This window comes from Meleagris gallopavo, chromosome 14 (genome assembly GCF_000146605.3).
Source record: "Meleagris gallopavo isolate NT-WF06-2002-E0010 breed Aviagen turkey brand Nicholas breeding stock chromosome 14, Turkey_5.1, whole genome shotgun sequence".
Classification (NCBI taxonomy): domain Eukaryota; kingdom Metazoa; phylum Chordata; class Aves; order Galliformes; family Phasianidae; genus Meleagris; species Meleagris gallopavo.
Window position 1 is genome coordinate 17763097 of NC_015024.2, and position 17671 is coordinate 17780767.

General features: G+C 44.4%; 1 protein-coding gene across 1 annotated transcript in view; it reads left to right on the forward strand.

Annotated features, from left to right (window-relative positions):
- CNTN4 (contactin 4) overlaps positions 1 to 17671 on the forward strand; it is a 222956-nt gene extending 205285 nt beyond the window's left edge. Inside the window, exons 14-24 of the mRNA XM_010718751.3 lie at positions 5348 to 5523; positions 7283 to 7403; positions 9437 to 9595; positions 10309 to 10458; positions 10982 to 11052; positions 11890 to 12124; positions 12633 to 12748; positions 13252 to 13438; positions 13857 to 13969; positions 15088 to 15256; positions 16174 to 17671. Coding sequence (XP_010717053.1) covers positions 5348 to 5523; positions 7283 to 7403; positions 9437 to 9595; positions 10309 to 10458; positions 10982 to 11052; positions 11890 to 12124; positions 12633 to 12748; positions 13252 to 13438; positions 13857 to 13969; positions 15088 to 15256; positions 16174 to 16274 — 1598 coding nt within the window. The 3' untranslated portion in view covers positions 16275 to 17671. The remainder of the gene's footprint in view (positions 1 to 5347; positions 5524 to 7282; positions 7404 to 9436; positions 9596 to 10308; positions 10459 to 10981; positions 11053 to 11889; positions 12125 to 12632; positions 12749 to 13251; positions 13439 to 13856; positions 13970 to 15087; positions 15257 to 16173) is intronic.

The window sequence follows — 17671 nt, forward strand, 5'->3', positions numbered from 1 at the left end:
TCCACTGGGAAGCTTGAAATTCCACCTAGTGATTTTCATGCCATCCCGTAGGTTTGACAGCTCCAAGAGTCATCGACTCCTAATGACTCTAAATTTGGGATTTATTCTTGTTTGTCAGTTTGTTCCTAACATCTGGGTCCTGAGCAGGAGGGTGTAGATAACTGACATAGGGCTCAGATAGGGAAAACCTAGAACCCTGCTCTACCACAAAAGTGCAGAGCATGTCAGTCACTTTATAATTTCTCAGTTTGGATGCCTGCCTCTCATAGTATTGCTGCTCTGTTTCTTTTTGAAGATTTTTATTTGTGGTCACTGCCATTCAAAACGTGTTTAAAAGCCCCATAAATCAACAGCCCCAGCAGGTTTTCAAAGGGGCAGAATGCTTCTGGCCACAGCCCACATACATGGGCTGCACAACAGACAGCATGGCATTGTTTGCACAGTTACCTGTGTCTTGTGTTACATGGGGAATGATGATTGATCCTTCAGGACTTGCAATTTATCAAAGATTAGATATGATTTCTCCTGTATCTGATTAACCTTCTCTGTAAGATGGCCATCATTTTTGTAATGACAGTAGATTATTCCATACTTGAAAAGATGGATATCAGCTAGTTTCGATCAATAGCCCACAAAAGGTGACACCGTGGATTCCCTGGGTTATCTATAAAGTGTGTCACAAATGGTTCAGTCGTTTGTCAAATATACCAATTTCATTTAATGCATCTCTGAAGTGGAGGGGCTTTCATTTGAGCCTGAAATGCAAAGAGAGACAGAAGGTATGTTTGGGTTTTGTAGCATAATCAGGCACTGTTACACACTGCCATAAAGAGCAGGGATGAATTTCTGTGAGTGACAGATTTGACTGTCATTTCCAGACCCCATTAGATATGATTTTCTTTCTCACAATTGTATGGAGAGATCTTGATTTGATAAGATTGCGTTGCACTGCTAAAATGGAGGTTAAAATGAAGTATTGTGCCCTCTTGTTATTTAAGTAACACTTTGTACTCTCAGTGGAGTGGATATATTTTCATATATTTTGTCTTTGAATTTGCTGTAATGGTACATCCCTCCCCAGTATCCTTTGATGCAGTTCCATTCTTAATGTGTTTTCAGATTTAAATTAACCTTCATTTATTATTCAGCCACACAAAGGATGTGTATTTGAGTATGCAGAAATGCAATCTGCTGATTGACTGCCGGGTCTCTGTCTGCAAGGTGGGAGGCATTAATTCCTCAGAGGGAGACTTGCATCAGTTCAGACAGTTTTCAATCTGTGGGAAGCTCTTTTTCAGCGTCAGTTTAAGAAATACATTAATAATTTGGTCCTCAGCTGCAGTTGAGCTCTGAATGAAGCCAAGAAGGCGATCTCAAAAGTGAGGCTTAAGGACATGGATGGGCAGATTACAAGGAGCAACGTTTAAACTCTTCTCTTAAAACACACCTTGCCCACACCAAAGCAAAGAGCATTCTTAAAGGACTCGTGGGTCGTGCTGAAGCACTTACTGAAAGTAACAGCATGGAAGTCCCACTGCTGTAGCTCTACTATGGCGAGTTTTAAGCCAAGTGAGTTGAAAGACCAAGATCCTCTTTCAGGAAAGCAATTTTAGCACATCGTAAACACCCAGCTAAACTGAGCCTATTGCTGAAGCAGTCTTCAGTCTTCCAGGAAAGGTCAAATGTTCCACCCCTCTGTTCCTTAATCCCTGTTAAATACAGGCCATACTACATTTTTAGTTATTCACCAGTCATTACTCTTTTTAGTCTGGGGCTGTTTTCCTGTCTTAAGCATTTTTCACAGGATCTGATGATGCCCAGAGCACTAAGAGCTCCCATAAGCTGAGCCAGTTGTCAGGTCTGTGATGCTGTGGGCTTCATGCTCTTGGAGAAACGTTTCAGTCACAAATGGGAGAGAAACATTGGTGCTGCTGTTACTAATGTCACCGAATCCCATCCCTGCGGAGCTGAGCGCAGCCATCACAGCTGAGCCACATTGGAAATGAGCATACTTGGAAACTGGATGCCAAGAGCTGAGGAATGCAAACAGGTTCACTTTTCTGCAGGTAGAAAGCACCCCCATCCCATGGAAATCTTGCTGCTTAGTAGCACACATGTGGGACTGCTTCTTGTTCTGCCCTTCTCTCTTCTTGTGTCATTCGGAGATATTTGCCTGGTCTAGAATGATTTGTTGGGTTGTTGTTGTTGTTTTTTAAACAAAAAAGTAAGCATTATGTGAGTGTCAGCTTCTGCCTCACTTTATGCCATTTGTGTCATGCCTCTGTGGATGGTGTCCCACTGTGTCATGTCCTCCAGATCAATATGATACAACACAGCACCGCATGAGCTACAACAAGCAAGCACAGCCGTGCAAAGCTGTTTATCCTAAACAAGTAATCCCTCCTAATGGACACCCAATCAATAGCAAACCGGGGAGAGGAGGCTTCCCTTCAGGTGGGGATCTGCTGCTCCAGCCCACAGTGCACACAGCCCACGGGTCTGCAGTGAGGATGCAGCACAGCATCCCCAGATGAGGCACGGAGTGTCCATGGCAGCTCCCTGTTAGCAGGGTGCAGGGGATGCGAGCACAGCAACCGCAGATGGGAAATGCTTCTCAGCTCTGTATCTTCTTCCAAACTGAGAGTGAGCAAGAAAACTTTGTGAAGATCTCTGCTGCTGTAAGCCAAATCATAGAATGGCTAGGATTGGAATGGACCTTAAAGATCATGTAGTTCCAAACCCCAAAATGCATTAAATGAGTCAGAAATACAGTGAATTCTCACTGCACTGCAGCAGTAACACCAAGGGATGCCACTCAGGACACACCTGGGTAAGGAGAGCTGCAGTGATCCCTGCATGCTCTGGTGCTGCAGAGCCATCCTGCCACAGATTTGCTCTGCTGAGTGCCTGCTTGTTGGCAGGCAAGGAAGATTGTGTGTAGAATGAATACCACGTGTTTCTTCCCACAGTAAACACAGAAACCGCCTTGGAGAAAGCGCTGATGTGCAAGGAGGCAGCAGGGAGCTGCCCTGCTTCCCTGAGCCGTCAGTGACACCTAGAGCCAGAGCCCTGCAGGGGGCACGCTGCACCCTGAGCCTGGGGTGCACGGCACAGCCAAGCCAGGCTGAAAGCCAGGTTATTCTGCACCCTGATGGTGAGGAGCTTTTCATCCCCTGGGAGCACTCCCTTTGGCATTCAGCATTCACTTGTTTCTTCTTCAGAAACTCGGTGGTACTGCTGGACAAGCTGTCACAGTGCTGGCTCAGAGCAGTCGCGCTCCCTTTTCTCCTTGCTGGGATGGTTCTATGGGAGGTGACTGCTGCTTGCTTCCCTTGGTAGGGGCCCACAGCTCCTCAGGCAGCAACTAGCAGACAGTATGATGTTGGTATTGCTAAAGCACTCACTGTAATTTAAAAGGAGCCTGATTTTACAGATTCTAAGAATGCAGACCTAATAATTTGATTACTGCTCGGCTGCGTACCACCAAGGTGTGCCTATGCTGGACTGCCCTCAGTTGGCTTCTGAATAGCGTTTTCCATTTGCTGCTCTGCTCAGGTCCAAGGTGAGGGGTTGGTTTTGCTTTTCAGCTTTTCCAGTCCTTGAGAAGGGATTGGTAAGCATTCCCTCTGGGGTGATTTGCCGAGGGTGTTGCAAGGGCTCCTGTGGATGCCAAGTATGGCTGGGGTCAGAGCCTGTGCTGTGTGTCATTTGTCATTGTGCCTTATCAGCTGCTCCTCTAACCCACTACGCTCAACTCTAAGATTGCAATGTTTCTTGACATGATTGGATTGAAACCTGGGGGCCTGATTTTCAAAGGCACTGGGCACTTGCATCCCCTACAGCTTGTACAGGAGCTGTGCTAGGTTGCTCTGGGAAATGGGTCATTAGCAACCGTGTTCCATTCTTTATGTTTTTATAAACTCTGTGTATTTCAGCAGGAAGAATCAGATCTACAGTGTGGACTTCTCACCTCTTGCAGAAAGTTCTGGAGAGCAATCCACAGGGCTATCCACAGCAGAACCTCACTGCTGATGCTTGTTGAGCACCACGGTGTGCTTGGTGCTTTGTGGGCTGTGTGTAGGAGCACTCAAGGCAATGTAGGAGGCACTCATTGCAAATCAGAATCGTGTCCTTCATAAACATTTTAAACATTGATCTGAAGGCTCTTCGAGTTGGCAGTGAAATCTTTCTTCACTAATTCTGTAGACTTTTGAAGTGAAAAGTTCTGCCCAGCACATGTGTTTTTGCAGTAGCTTTACTGTTTTAGCAGAGAATTAAGCAGTTGTCCAAGAGTCCCTGGGTGAAGTAGTTAAGATTTTGATTTCATATACTGGAGAATGAATAATGCCCGTATTATTTTACCATGACAGCTGTGCAGAATAGATTTTGGAATAAGCAAAAATATCTGTCTCTATAAGATTTTTAGACTTTTGGTCTCATTGTTAAGCAATGTTTTTTCTCCTTTTCATTTCCTCTGAGGCCTTGTAGAAAAAAATTACAGCATTTTTGTCAACAGAAATGAAAGACAAATGTTAACTTTAGAGGCAGAGGGAATTCATGGGCACAGATGAGGGGCTGAAGTCTGCATAATGCGTCGTGGCTCATCTTTCTGTGGCACCATTTTGTTTGTACTGCATGACCAAAGTTAAAAACAGACAAGTAAACCAGTGGTGAACTCTAGCTGTGAATAAGGGATTGGTCCCAAAGCCCAGGATGGAGCTGGCACGTAACAGACAGGACTTCCCACATCACAGATACCTGCAGTCTTTTGACTTTCCTCTGTCAATATGTTTCGGAAAATGACCAATTCTCACCTTTCTTCTGCTACATCTCTCCAAACTATATGCTCTGTTCCTGGTCATCAGGTCAGTGACTTGTTTATAACCACCAAGATCCTAAAAGAGGAGTCGGTTTGATCCATTTACTGCCCACATCAGCTGGGCATGACGCACAGGTTCCACATTTCACCCAGAACCCCTCTGCATGGTTTGTTGGGGCACAATTTCAGGTTGCATCTTTTGAAGGGTTCAGTTGATATCACTTGTTGTTTATACTTATTCTCCGTGTGGGCTCTCCTCAGAGAGAAAAACCATCTGAATTTTAAGAAGCGAAACGTACTGGGATAAAATCAAAGATGTAATAGTTTGGATATTGCCTTAATTTTTTTAATATTCCAGAGTAAGCACTGTGACTTTTTCAAACTCCAGTGTCAATGCTGTAGTTGCAGTATACTGTGTGAAGATGGATGGAGACTGGATTGGATTGCATGGAGGTGTGGATTCAGCTCCACATCTATCTCAGTTCAAGAAGGGATTAATATTTTTCCCTCCATTTCCTTCATTTGTAGATCCAACACGGGTTATGGTGTCGCCCTTCAGCATGGATGTCACTGTTGGAGAAAGTATCGTCTTGCCTTGCCAGGTGTCTCACGATCACTCACTCGATATCGTGTTTACCTGGTCGTTCAATGGGCATCTGATAGACTTTGAAAAAGATGGGGATCACTTTGAAAAAGTCGGCGGGGTAAGTATCAATTCTAAAGCAATCTCCCCAAAGGGTTCCTCGTGCATCAGCAGTCACAGAAATAACTGCAGGTAACACACAGAAGGGCTGCCAACAGGACAAATGTATTTGACTAAATTGATACTAAGAGATGTTATCTTATGTCTCACAGACTGAGAAAATAGGCATTGACAGCACACTGCTTTGATGCAGGATTGTTATAATTGCTTAATGACGTGCCCTGATTCTGATGGCATGAATGATGGTTTACCATTACAGTGAACTGTATGTCAGAAGACCTACAATGCATTTTCTCCTTACAAAAAAACTACCGTTTCACTTTTCCCATTGGGAAGAAGTCCATAACAAGTTAAAAAGAAAAAAAAATCAAAATGTAACAGCATAGAACTTTGTATTTATACGGAAACTGTGGTTGGCTCATTTACACGACTGTATTTTTCTCCTGTGACCACATGCTTAGAGTAAGTATTTTTCCTCCACGGAAGAGGATCTTCACTGTGCTAGAGATGTCATTGACCATTGGAGGTGATGTTTCTTCTCAGCGTTATCTGTGCACATTTCCTGGCGATGACGCGTTGGTGTCTTTGGGTTCTCTGTTATTTGTTTGTTTTTAGGAAACCCAGGCTGTACCCACTGACGTTGCAAACTTTTGTAATATCCAGAGAATTGTTTGTTCGAGGTTTAAGTATCACACTCATGGAAGCCAGATAGCTGGAACAGTCAGGTGTGAGAAAAAGAAGGAGCAAAAGAAGAAGAAAACTGTAATACATTTTCAGCAGAGGTAGAGGACAGAAGAGAAGGAAGCATTGAATGTTACCCCAAGGGAGGCTTTACAGAGTCCCGCACTGTGCCAAGTTCCAGGCAGACAAGCAGTCTGTCTTTGGATTTGTCAGGAGTGAAATTTGATGCTGAAAATAAAAGGAAATACAATTTACAAGCTTTGCTGTTATCCCTTAAAAAAAAAAATCATTAAAAGATGCATGTAAAGATTTCTGCCTAGGGTGCACATCAGCGGTGACAGCTCTTCCCTGCGACTGTGCTTGATTGGGCTGCAAAGCTAAAATTACAAACTGTATTAATATTCTTCGGTCTGAAAGCCACAATCACAAGGTTACCCTGAGATTTCTAATGTATTGAATGCTTTGTGTCTGGAGAAAAATTTAGAAAGAGTTCAGAGCTTCCTATATATACAGAAACATAATTAGTTCTATTCAACAGTTAATCAGACATGCATTTGGCGTTTGGAAAACAAATTACCGCTGTTAGGTGATGCAAGATTTCCTAGGAGAGTGCTGTTCTCATGATCTTTAGTACAGAAACGCCAGGCAATCAAAATGCTGGCCATAACACAAGGCTGCTATTGCATATGTCTCATAATTTGGGCTGGTTTGCGCTTACAAAATAGATGTTGACACAACTTAGACATCTGAATGGCAAAGAGGCTATAAATTAGATATCCAGAGAGTTGAAGGAAGAATTGAGGCAAACTTGCAAAGGCTGTCATATTGTTTTAATGGGAAAACTGCTTAACGGACCCAAACCTGGCTCCCTTGCCCCTTGCAGAAGCCATAATTGTAGAAGTGCTCCCGCTCTTATCTTCAAGGCAGACTCACATAATTTTAATAGGCCACGGCTCGCATTACGAATGTTTTCATCAGCCAGTGTAAAATAAATCCATTAGTCACAGTGTCCTTCATGTGATAATGATGTTTAGCGCTCATTAAAAAGTAATTGTAACCACTTTTCTCTACTTTATCAGCAGGATTCAGCTGGTGATTTGATGATCAGAAGCATCCAGCTGAAGCATGCTGGGAAATACGTCTGCATGGTGCAAACAAGTGTGGACAAGATATCTGCTGCTGCAGACCTGATTGTAAGAGGTATTTGAATTTTGTTACTGTTGTTGTAAAATTTCTTTTCTTTCTTATCTTCTGCCACTGGTAAGACAATTCCTGGGCTCAGAGACATTCATTAGGATTCCAGCATCTTGTAATTAATCTAAGAAAGCTTGAAGTACAAGCTAAGGCTCACAGTGCATTTTCAAGCAACATATATAAAGCTACTTTCATATACATGTATTTGTACAACCGAGACACAGCACAGATAAACACACTTGTACACGTTCATGTCCTGAATGCAAAACCTGCACCAGCTGAGCACATTTATTTGTTGAACTCAGCAGCAGAAATCATCTCTAGCTTCTTCGCTGCATTCCTTTACAATTGTTCCTTTTCTAGAATAAGCATGATTTGGTAATTCCACTGACTTGTCAGGTTCTATTTGTTACTATGCATAGATGATATTAAATATGACTTCAATGGAGATGAAATTAATTAGCCTGAGTCTGAATCTTTACAAAAAAATATATTTTTCTTGCTTGTGAGCTTTGGGAAGCATGAAGCTGAGTCCTGCCCTGTTTCTCTCCATCCCAACTTTGAATTTTTCCTGCCTGCCCAGAAGTTTAAGATAAGCTTTATAAGCACCCTGCTCTGGCTGTCCCTGCTTGAGCAAGGCATGCACTGCATGGATCCAGAGGTCCATTCCAACCTCAACCATTCTGTGGAATTACAGTTTCCAAGTCTTCTATGCAGCAAAAAATCTCAGGCAACTCAACACAAGTAGGAGCACATGTCAAAGAAGTGAGAAATTCTCTCTTTATGAAGGCTGCGCCACCCATTTTGCTTTGGTTCCTCTGAATGTCTTCTTTTCATCTCCTAATGTAAGGTTTATGGTCACGTTATGTAGCAGTTAGAACACGCGGTTTTGGTTATTCTTTTTGTACACACATTTCAAAACAGCCTGCTGTGAGAACCTCAGTTAGGTAATTTCCTTAGTGTTGGCTCTGCAAACTAAGAGGAAGAACATGAAATTCTCACAGGAAAGTGTCCGACGGTGACAGCAAAAAGACCACTCTTGTCCTTCCCTCCCTCGAAGCAGCAGCAGCAGGGATGTCTCCAGTGGTTCTTATGGCTGCACCAGGAGGTGTGCCACGTTGTGCCACCGACTGTATAACATTGGGAAATATCCCTGGGCTGTGAGACTGGAGGGGGAACAAATAGCTGTTGCATAAATAGAGCTTTCCTAATAGATGTTATAAGTACTTATAAGTACAGTCAGTTGAGCTATGTCGAGATGATGTGATGCATAGGGAAAGGCTGTTAAACCCATGTCTGGTTTCGGCAGTGCTGTGCGTTTAGGGGATTTGTACTCTTGCTGAAAGATCACCCAGTCCCAAACTGGTTATCTCATCTACTTGAGTCAAGGTGCAGCTGCTAATTCCTTTTTGTCTCCTCTGGTCACTGTATGAAGGTACCAGAGACTCTTTCCCCTCTGTTGACCTTGAGATAGCACCTGTGCAAACATTTCTGAATTAATCAGACATCATGCACACTGCTAAGCTGTATATTTGGAAATGTTGGGAGTAACCGTCATTATTCCAAGATGAGAAGATGGGTTATGTCAGTATCGGACAAGCAAGAGGAGTAAATTGTGAAGTATGCAATGAAATTTCACTGGAGTGGAAGGACTGGAGGAGTTGAACAAGGCTGCACTGTGTGATTGATTTCCCCCAGCTGAGCAAAATGACATAGAATTTTAATTTCTTAGAAATTAAATCTGGCTATACCTGCTGAAAGTTTCATTATAATGACAGGACACTGGAAGTTTCAGGGTATTTTAGATACTGGAACATTTGCTGGTCTTAATATCACTTGAGAATAATTTTAGACCAAAGTGGAAGAATGAAGAGGTGAGGTCAGTGTAAAGCAGCACTTCGGGGAGAGCCACCACTACTGATGGACATGGCCATGTGATGCAAGACGGAGTCATTTCTCTGCTAGAAGCATCCTGCAGGGCAGGAAGGTCACAGTCAGCACCCAACTTCAAGCAGTCCCTCCTACAATGTTTCTGACAGGTCCCCCAGGCCCTCCTGAGGACGTGACAATCGATGAGATCACCGACACCACGGCCCAGCTGTCCTGGAGGCCCGGAGCAGACAACCACAGCCCCATCACCATGTACGTGGTGCAGGCCCGGACGCCCTTCTCGGTGGGCTGGCAGGCTGTGAGCACAGGTAAGGGCTGCGCCGACCCACCGAGCTGTGCTGCTGGAGAAGGAGCCTGTTGGGAACTGCTGAGCCACGGTTCTGCTCTCAGTGTGGTTTCACTGGCTGTAGGACACTGCTCTTCTTAACTGGTTTCAAGTCTGGCAACTCGAAGATTTAGGTTCCAGTCAATGCTGTTACTCATCCATTTTTCTCATGAATGTTTAAGGGAAAACAGAATGAATTCCTATCTTTTGTTGCCACGCTGGAGATATACAGCAGTAATTGTGGTCTATAAAGACATCCCTCAGGGACAGCCTGTGTCATCTGGCCTATCTTTAAGTAGAATTATTTTCCTGATAGTGGGAAAAATCCCGTGATGTAATTGCTCATTCCACCAGAGGTTAATTCCATTCCAGTAACCATTAAAAAGAGGAACAGTGCAGTCTGAAAGGAGAAAAAGAACAACTTGTAAACTCGTTGTCTTGACACCTTGTTTTCAGAAAGGGGCAATTCAAGAGAAACTTTTTAATAGCGGGAATTTGTGCTGAAAGCACGGTGTTTTAATGCTCTGACTATAGCAATTAATAAAACATTAAAAACGAGAAAACATTTGACAATCCTCATTTACGTTGCATCTGTGTTAATCCCTCACTGCTAAGGGTATTCAAACGGGCTTTTCTCAGCCCTTTTTAATACTTCTCGTGGTTTTATCTGCACCCCTGACCCATGTCTGCCTCCAGTTCCAGAGGTGATCGACGGCAGGACGTTCACAGCCACTGTGGTGGGCCTCAACCCTTGGGTCGAGTATGAGTTTCGAGTCGTGGCTGCCAACCTGATTGGGATAGGGGAGCCAAGCAGACCTTCAGAGAACAGAAGAACCGAAGAAGCTCGTAAGTAGCAGCAAGCAGCTGAGTTCAGTCTTGTCCCCTAAGTGCTCAAATAGAGGACGTGTTCCAAGTCTTGAGAGCTGTAATGCTCCTGGGTGCTGTCCCTGTCGCTTGGTCTGGCTGAAAAGGGCAGGCAGGTAGGCTCAGGGTGGTGGTACGGAGATCCGTGTCTGTCATGGGAAACGTGCCTCCTCTGCTCCATGTTAGGCTGTAAAGGAACAGGTTGTGAAACAGGAAAATATGTAAAAATCCTTTTTATGGAAGATTAATGTTTAAACTAAACAATTAGAGGCTGAATACACAAGTTAATTGACATACTTTTCATATACTATTATTGACATACTTTTAATGTGTTGTTTGCGGTGGCAAATTAGTCATTTGCTAATGTTTCCAATACCCAGCAGAGGAAGGCCAGCAGAGTCCTGTAGCTGGTTCATTTCAACACACTCCTCTGGTTTCAAAATCCCCACGTGCATTTTCAGTGCTATCTGCAGTTCTGCATCTTCTTTTTTTTTTATTTTCTAAGTTCCTGAAGTCACCCCAGCCAATGTCAGCGGAGGCGGTGGGAGCAAGTCAGAGCTGGTCATTACATGGGAGGTGAGTGGAGTCCAAACCAAGAGGAAAATGAATACAGTGCTGCGAACCAACAGTGACTTCTGCACCTCAGCCCTTACCCTGGTGCAGTGTTATGTGACAGCAAATGGTTAAGAGTTAGCACAATGCACTTCATGCTGACTTTACTGCTGCTAATGAAAGCCAGCAAGAGGAGATGCAGCGATGAAGAATGTTTAATATTCCTTGAGGCAGCCAGGGCTAGAACTTTAGTCATTTGTCTGCTCGTATTTTCATGTTATGATGTGATGCAGCTGGCGTATTTTTCCTAATAATGAACTTCACTAGACATGCTAACGCTTCCACTTAGCACTATTCCTGACCAAGCTGGCAGAATGAATCACCAGAGATATTTTTAAGGTTATTAAAAAACTATAAATGGGTTTTTCTCCTTACCACACAGCTCAGTGTGCTAAATTTCCTCCTCCATTGGACTAATTAGTTTCGCCGCATCTCCTACAGATACTCCAATATGTTTCAAAAACACAAGAACATCAGCCGTGACTTTGACTCATAATTTGCACAAAATATAATTTGTATTTCAACACAACAGTCAGTTTATTCTTATAAACATCCAGAGACCATCTTTCTAACGGCCTGGTATTTTATTTTTTTGAGCCTTGGGTCACCCAAAGTAATCCCTTGACATACAGGACAGTGGCCCATCGTAACAGAATATTGTCATACATTGAAACTTTGGGTACCCAGAGGCCCTTTTGGGCTTCCAGCTGCTAACCCTCGACTTAGGAAGGACCAAGAAGCAACAGAGAAATAAATGTGATTGCTCAACTTGCCACCTCTCCATGCTTTGCCTGCCCACAGACCGTGCCTGAGGAGCTGCAGAACGGAGGTGGCTTTGGCTACGTGGTAGCCTTCCGCCCCTTTGGCACCATCAGCTGGATGCAGACCGTCGTGGCCTCCCCAGATGCCTCCAGATACGTCTTCCGCAATGAGAGCCTGCCGCCCTTCTCACCCTACGAAGTGAAAGTGGGGGTGTACAACAACAAGGGGGAAGGCTCCTTCAGCCCCGTGACGGTCGTGTACTCAGCAGAGGAAGGTAGTGTGAGGAGCCCATCCCCTCCTCCTCGCCTTGCCGTCATCCGTGGATCAGAGAGGGTTCAGCATCCGCAGCGACATCCTTTGATACCTAATCCTTGCTCTGATTTATAATAAATGGCACACCGTGATTAATTCTTTTGATAGTCATTAAAATAACATTAATCATAATGAAATCTTTTGATATTAATGGAAAAGCAATATGTAATCTGGAAAGAATTCAGCTGAGATTTAGTATGAATTAATGTCCACTGATTAGAAAATGTTCCCTCTTGTCCTAATTACTGTACATGGTATCCTAGGTTGAGCTTAGTAATGACATTTATTATTTCTCTTGCAGAGGGGAAGTGCAGTCTAGCACAGGCCTGACAGGGCTTTGTTTTGAAAAGGGAAAGTTTGTTTTTGTCACATGCCTCTTTTCACATGCAATAATGAAATTCCCTTGAAGTTAGTGACTAATTAAACATAGAATTGAAAACTCTGATTTTATTTTTAACTCGTCTACCCAGAGCCGACCAGAGCTCCGATCACAGTTCTCGCCAGAAGCCTTTCTGCCACAGACATTGAAATTTCTTGGGCTCCTCCTCGAGAGAATCAGCACAAAGGAAGGATACAGGGCTATGAGGTAAGGCAGGGAGCCGCGGCGTGGTTCCAGGGCTGTGTGCTGAGCAGGCTGGGGCAGCACTGCTCCTGCTGCCTGGTCCTGCTGAGCAAGGCCTTGCTCTTGTTCCTTCAGCATGCAGATGTTCCTTTACTTCCGAGGTAAAAGGTGACGCATCTGTCTGTGAGTAGCTGGCTGAAATGTAGATCAGAGCTTGCTGTGGGCAGCCAGTGTGTGCTGATGACCAGAGAGCTGCTCTGATGTCAGTGTGCTTCTTTGGGAAAGTCCATAGATTGGGTCATTTCCTCCATCTCAGACTAAAGCAGTGGTCAGAAGTATCAGCCTTGAGTTTAAGGACAGAAGGTAGCTAATCCCTGCCGTCTCCCCCGAGGTGGAAAAAAACAGCAAGACTTACCCAGATGAGACAGAGAGAATTTCTTTGGGCAGAAGTGTCATAGTTAGAGCTAGGAACCGCCAGGGTGCTGCCTACCTGTAGCTGGGGTTGAAGTGCTCACTTTTTCTTGCAGGTCAGGTGTTGGAGACACGATGAAAAGGAAGAGACCGCGAGAAAGATCAGGACAGTTGGTAACCAAACATCTGCCAAAGTCACCAACTTGCAGGGCAATGCGCTCTATCACCTGGCAGTCAAGGCCTACAACACTGCTGGCACTGGTCCGTCCAGTGCCATGGTCAATGTGACAACAAAAAAGCCACGTGAGTGCTCAGGGCAGTGGGCAGTGCTCTGCCTCAGCTCCTCGGGTTTTAACTGAGCCTAAGGAACTGGGAGATAGTTCTTTGCAGTTTTCTTTGTGCAGAAGGATTATCCATTTTTTGGTATGGCTCTTCTTCCTTTTAAGTAGGCAGAGCGTGCAAAATTCAAATCACAACTGTGCAGGAACGTTAAGTATTTATCTTGTTGTTCAAGAGAGTTTTTTTTTCTGGTCTTGGGCATGTTGAGCACCTGAGTGCATGCTTTTTCAGCCAGAGGACAGTGTAGTGTCACACCTGCTGTGACCTGAGGGACACAGATCAGCTTATGAGCTGGGTTGGGACAAGCTGGGAGGGTACGGGGAGGGATGTGACTGCAGATGGCACTTCTCAGTCACAGAACACTTTCTCTGTTTTGCCATAGCACCAAGTCAGCCCCCTGGGAACATCATATGGAACTCATCAGACTCCAAGATCATACTGAACTGGGACCAAGTGAAAGCACTGGATAATGAGTCAGAAGTGCGGGGCTACAAAGTGAGTGCCAGCACAGGCAGTGGGACCATGACCATGCACAGCCTCCATTGGGGCCTATAGGGAGCCCTGATGGAACCTTGGCTGTCCCCACATTCTTGCACTGGGCTTTAGTGGAAATGTTCATTATCTCGTATTGAGTTTGGGGTTTACAGTAGGAACTTGGGTGGAAACCTTCCAGAGGCTGTAGCCAGCTCCTTAATTGCAGATAAATAAAATGCTTTTTTAATAGCTCTATTTTCTTCGGAAAGCAAAGCCAAAAGAAAAGAAAGAGAATCCTCATTAGTAGCAGTTTTAATAGGGTTTAATTTAACCAGAGAGAAATTTTGGGAAGATTTCAGCTCCATCACCTTCCGCAAGGGTTTAATTTGGCCCAAAAAAGACATCAGTGAGCGAATGCCAGCCAGTGCCTCCAGGGCCAGGCTATGTGAGCATTTCCACCAGAGCTGGAAGCGATGAAGGACCTGGGCACACTTTGTGTTCTGTTCACTGCCCACAGTTTGGGGGCATCAGACTCATGCGCTTGTGCCAGCTCTCATGTCTGCCCTCCCTTCTAAGTATCTTTGGTGCACTCTATTGAATAATCAAAAGTAAGGGATTTCTCGGGGCTTTCAGTCAGAAACTCCAGATGAATCCCAGCAGTTGAGACCATCTCATTCCTACGTATTTTTGGTCTGAAATGCAAATAAAGAAGTCAGTTGAAATAGATGAAAGTCTTTCATCACCCTTGAAAAAGCAGAATCTATCTCACAGGTTTCTAAAAATTCCTTTTGTAACTATGGTTAGGATAACAGTCACATTCCTTCCTGGCTCACAGCAAAACACTGCGTAGCTTTTTATTTTTTTCTGGAAATCTTCTGAATTATACCACAATTTATGATGCTAAGTAATAGAACTTCCAGTTCTTAGAAGGTGAATTTAGAAAGTAGTTTACCTGGGGAGACCAGTAGTGGCTGCTGGGGTCAGGATGATAGCACCTTGGCGACCACACTGTGTGTTTGGGTGTCACTGGGTGCATTTGGGGTACTCGAGGTGTGGGAAGAGCAGCAGTCAGACCAGACACTCCTACAGCAATGAGTGCTTCTGCTGTTTATGAGCGCTTCCTCATCGCTCTCCCACAGGTTCTGTACAGGTGGAACAGGCAGAGCAGCGCATCAGTGATTGAAACCAACAGGACCTCTGTGGAACTCTCCCTGCCCTTTGACGAGGACTACATCATCGAGATAAAGCCCTTCAGCGACGGGGGCGACGGCAGCAGCAGTGAGCAGATCCGGATCCCAAAGATCTCAAGTAAGGCTGGGGAACAGGTGCCCCTCTGCTCTGTGGCAGCCCAGGAGTAGCCAGCGGGACTTGGGCAATGGGCATCATGCTCTGGGGGGGGCTGAAATTTCAGCATCCAGCACCAGCTCAGGTCAGGGCCCTGGCTCCAGTCTGAGCCAAGTTTAAACTATGAGGAAACGCTGTCATAAGTGCTTACGGTTGTGTTTAAGATTTCTGCACACTTTCTGCTCTCCTACTTCCATACTCATATATACTGAATATATTGTTTCACTGCAATTCACTATAACAAAATATAAAATGCAGTGTTCAGAGACTTTTAAATTTATAAGGCTACTATATGGCAATATTCCATTCTGTGTTGGATGCATAAATATTTATTTAGGGAAATGAGGTTGTGCAGAAGAACAAACAGAAAAGAGAGTATTTTATTACTTGACATTGCTTTTGCAAAATCTCCATGTCCCATCTTCCATTAATAATATCGCCGTTTATAAGCTGCATTAAATCAGCTGCCTCTGCAATGCAGGAATGTGGCATTAAAATTACAGCGATGTGAAAACCCATGGATGAGATCAGAATTATCTCCCCCTGGTTGTGTGCTGTGGCCATACAAACCCTGCAGAGGGATTTCATCAGCAGACAAAGCAGAGCAGGAGCGCACGCCAGTTCCTATTTGGCTCCATGCAGGAGCATCCCTGTAGGATGCTTTAGGATCGTCCTTTAGGATGTGGGTTGGGCCAGACCGGTGCCGTAAATAACAGCTTGAAAGTAGCATAATTATAAAAGAAACGTGGGAGAAGTCTCAGCATAACAGCAGTGGGGATTTCAGTGGGCAGGAGGGGGTGGTGATGGGGCATGGGGACTGGGCAGGGCTGTGGGCTGAGGGTTTGCAGTGCTCTCCTGATCTCCCCTCTCTCTTTGCTCAGACGCATACGCAAGAGGAGGCAGCTCTTCGACCTCCAACGCCTGCACACTGTCAGCCATCAGCACAATAATGATCTCGCTCACAGCTCGGTCCAGTTTATGACAAAAATTACACGGAGGACTTCTTGTTTATAATATAAGCAACATTTAGCTAGCTGTTTCGAAGACACCCAGTACCAAGTAATATTGTGGTTTGAGTACATCTTACTACTGGAAAAATGTTTATGCTTCTTTAGGAATGGCATTATACAGTACTTCCTCAAAGCAAATATAGCTTTGTCTGAAGTTTCCTTGGAAACTCTGCAATGCACTGAAAACATCTGTAATACGATGTTACCAAAGCAGTTTACATATGTCCTTATATGCATATTTTTATTATATATTTAGTGTTTTATAGAATTTTTTAAAGTTAACATATGATGTAGATATTAATTTTTCCTCTGCTATAAAATGCTATGGACAACATTATCATGAAAATATTGTTTGGAATTTTTTCCTTTCTGACCGAGAGTTTCACGTTGTTCTTAGTCAGTTGGCCGCCACTTTCCTGTATGGTGTCACAGGGCTCCGCGGGGCAGAACTGCTTCCCACCGGGTTCAGAGTGAGCGGCGATCCTTGTGTGAACCCAGTGCTGTTAGCACACGAGATTTTCCATGTTATTCAGAGGATTCAGCGAGACAGACTCCAAATGCTCAGAAAGAACGCTATGATCTTGAAACAAAACACACAGATTTTGGTTGTTTGCGGACTACAGGACATGTAGCTGATATTCTGGCATCACGCAGTAAGGTTCCATTTTTACTGTCTTGAAATAGCTTTGTCTTTATCATAATTAGCATTAAATTGGGAAGGAATGGAGGTAGCGCGGAGATGTTGGGTACCAGTGGGTGTCCCCTGAGGGCCCCGCTGCAAACCCAGCTCATCCCGTGCCCACATTGCTCCGAGGACACCGAGAGCAACGCTCCAAGACGCGGTGCAGCCGGGCTCAGCGCTGCCCAAACGCTTTCCTCCCTCGTCCCATAGTCATCCTCCTCTCCAGCCCTGTTCTGGCACACGGCGTGGGGAGAGGGAGCCCACAGCTCTTGGGAACCCCTCGGAGGAACCCGGAGGCGTAACAGCGGCACGCCGGAAAGCGACAATATCCACAGCAAAAATCATCTTCTTCAGAGAAGGACTGTTTGTTACTACGGGGTACTTTTGTACGTTCACTCAGATGGGATAACGCTAGTACAAGGCAATGGAATTTTCTATAAAATTTTCAAGTTTAAATGCGCAGCAGTGGTTTACTATTATTTTTTCCTGATAGCTTGAATTTGCCTGTAACTTGTCTTTTTTGCTTACAAAATAATACAGTTAACTTTTAGACCTTCTAAATATATTTATTCAGTAACGCATAATCAGGATTCCACTTGTGTAAAAGTCAGGGGTGTTGACCAGAGAAATATTGTCAGTATTTCAAGCTGTGTTTCTTTCTTAGTTTGATATGGTTACTTCTATGTA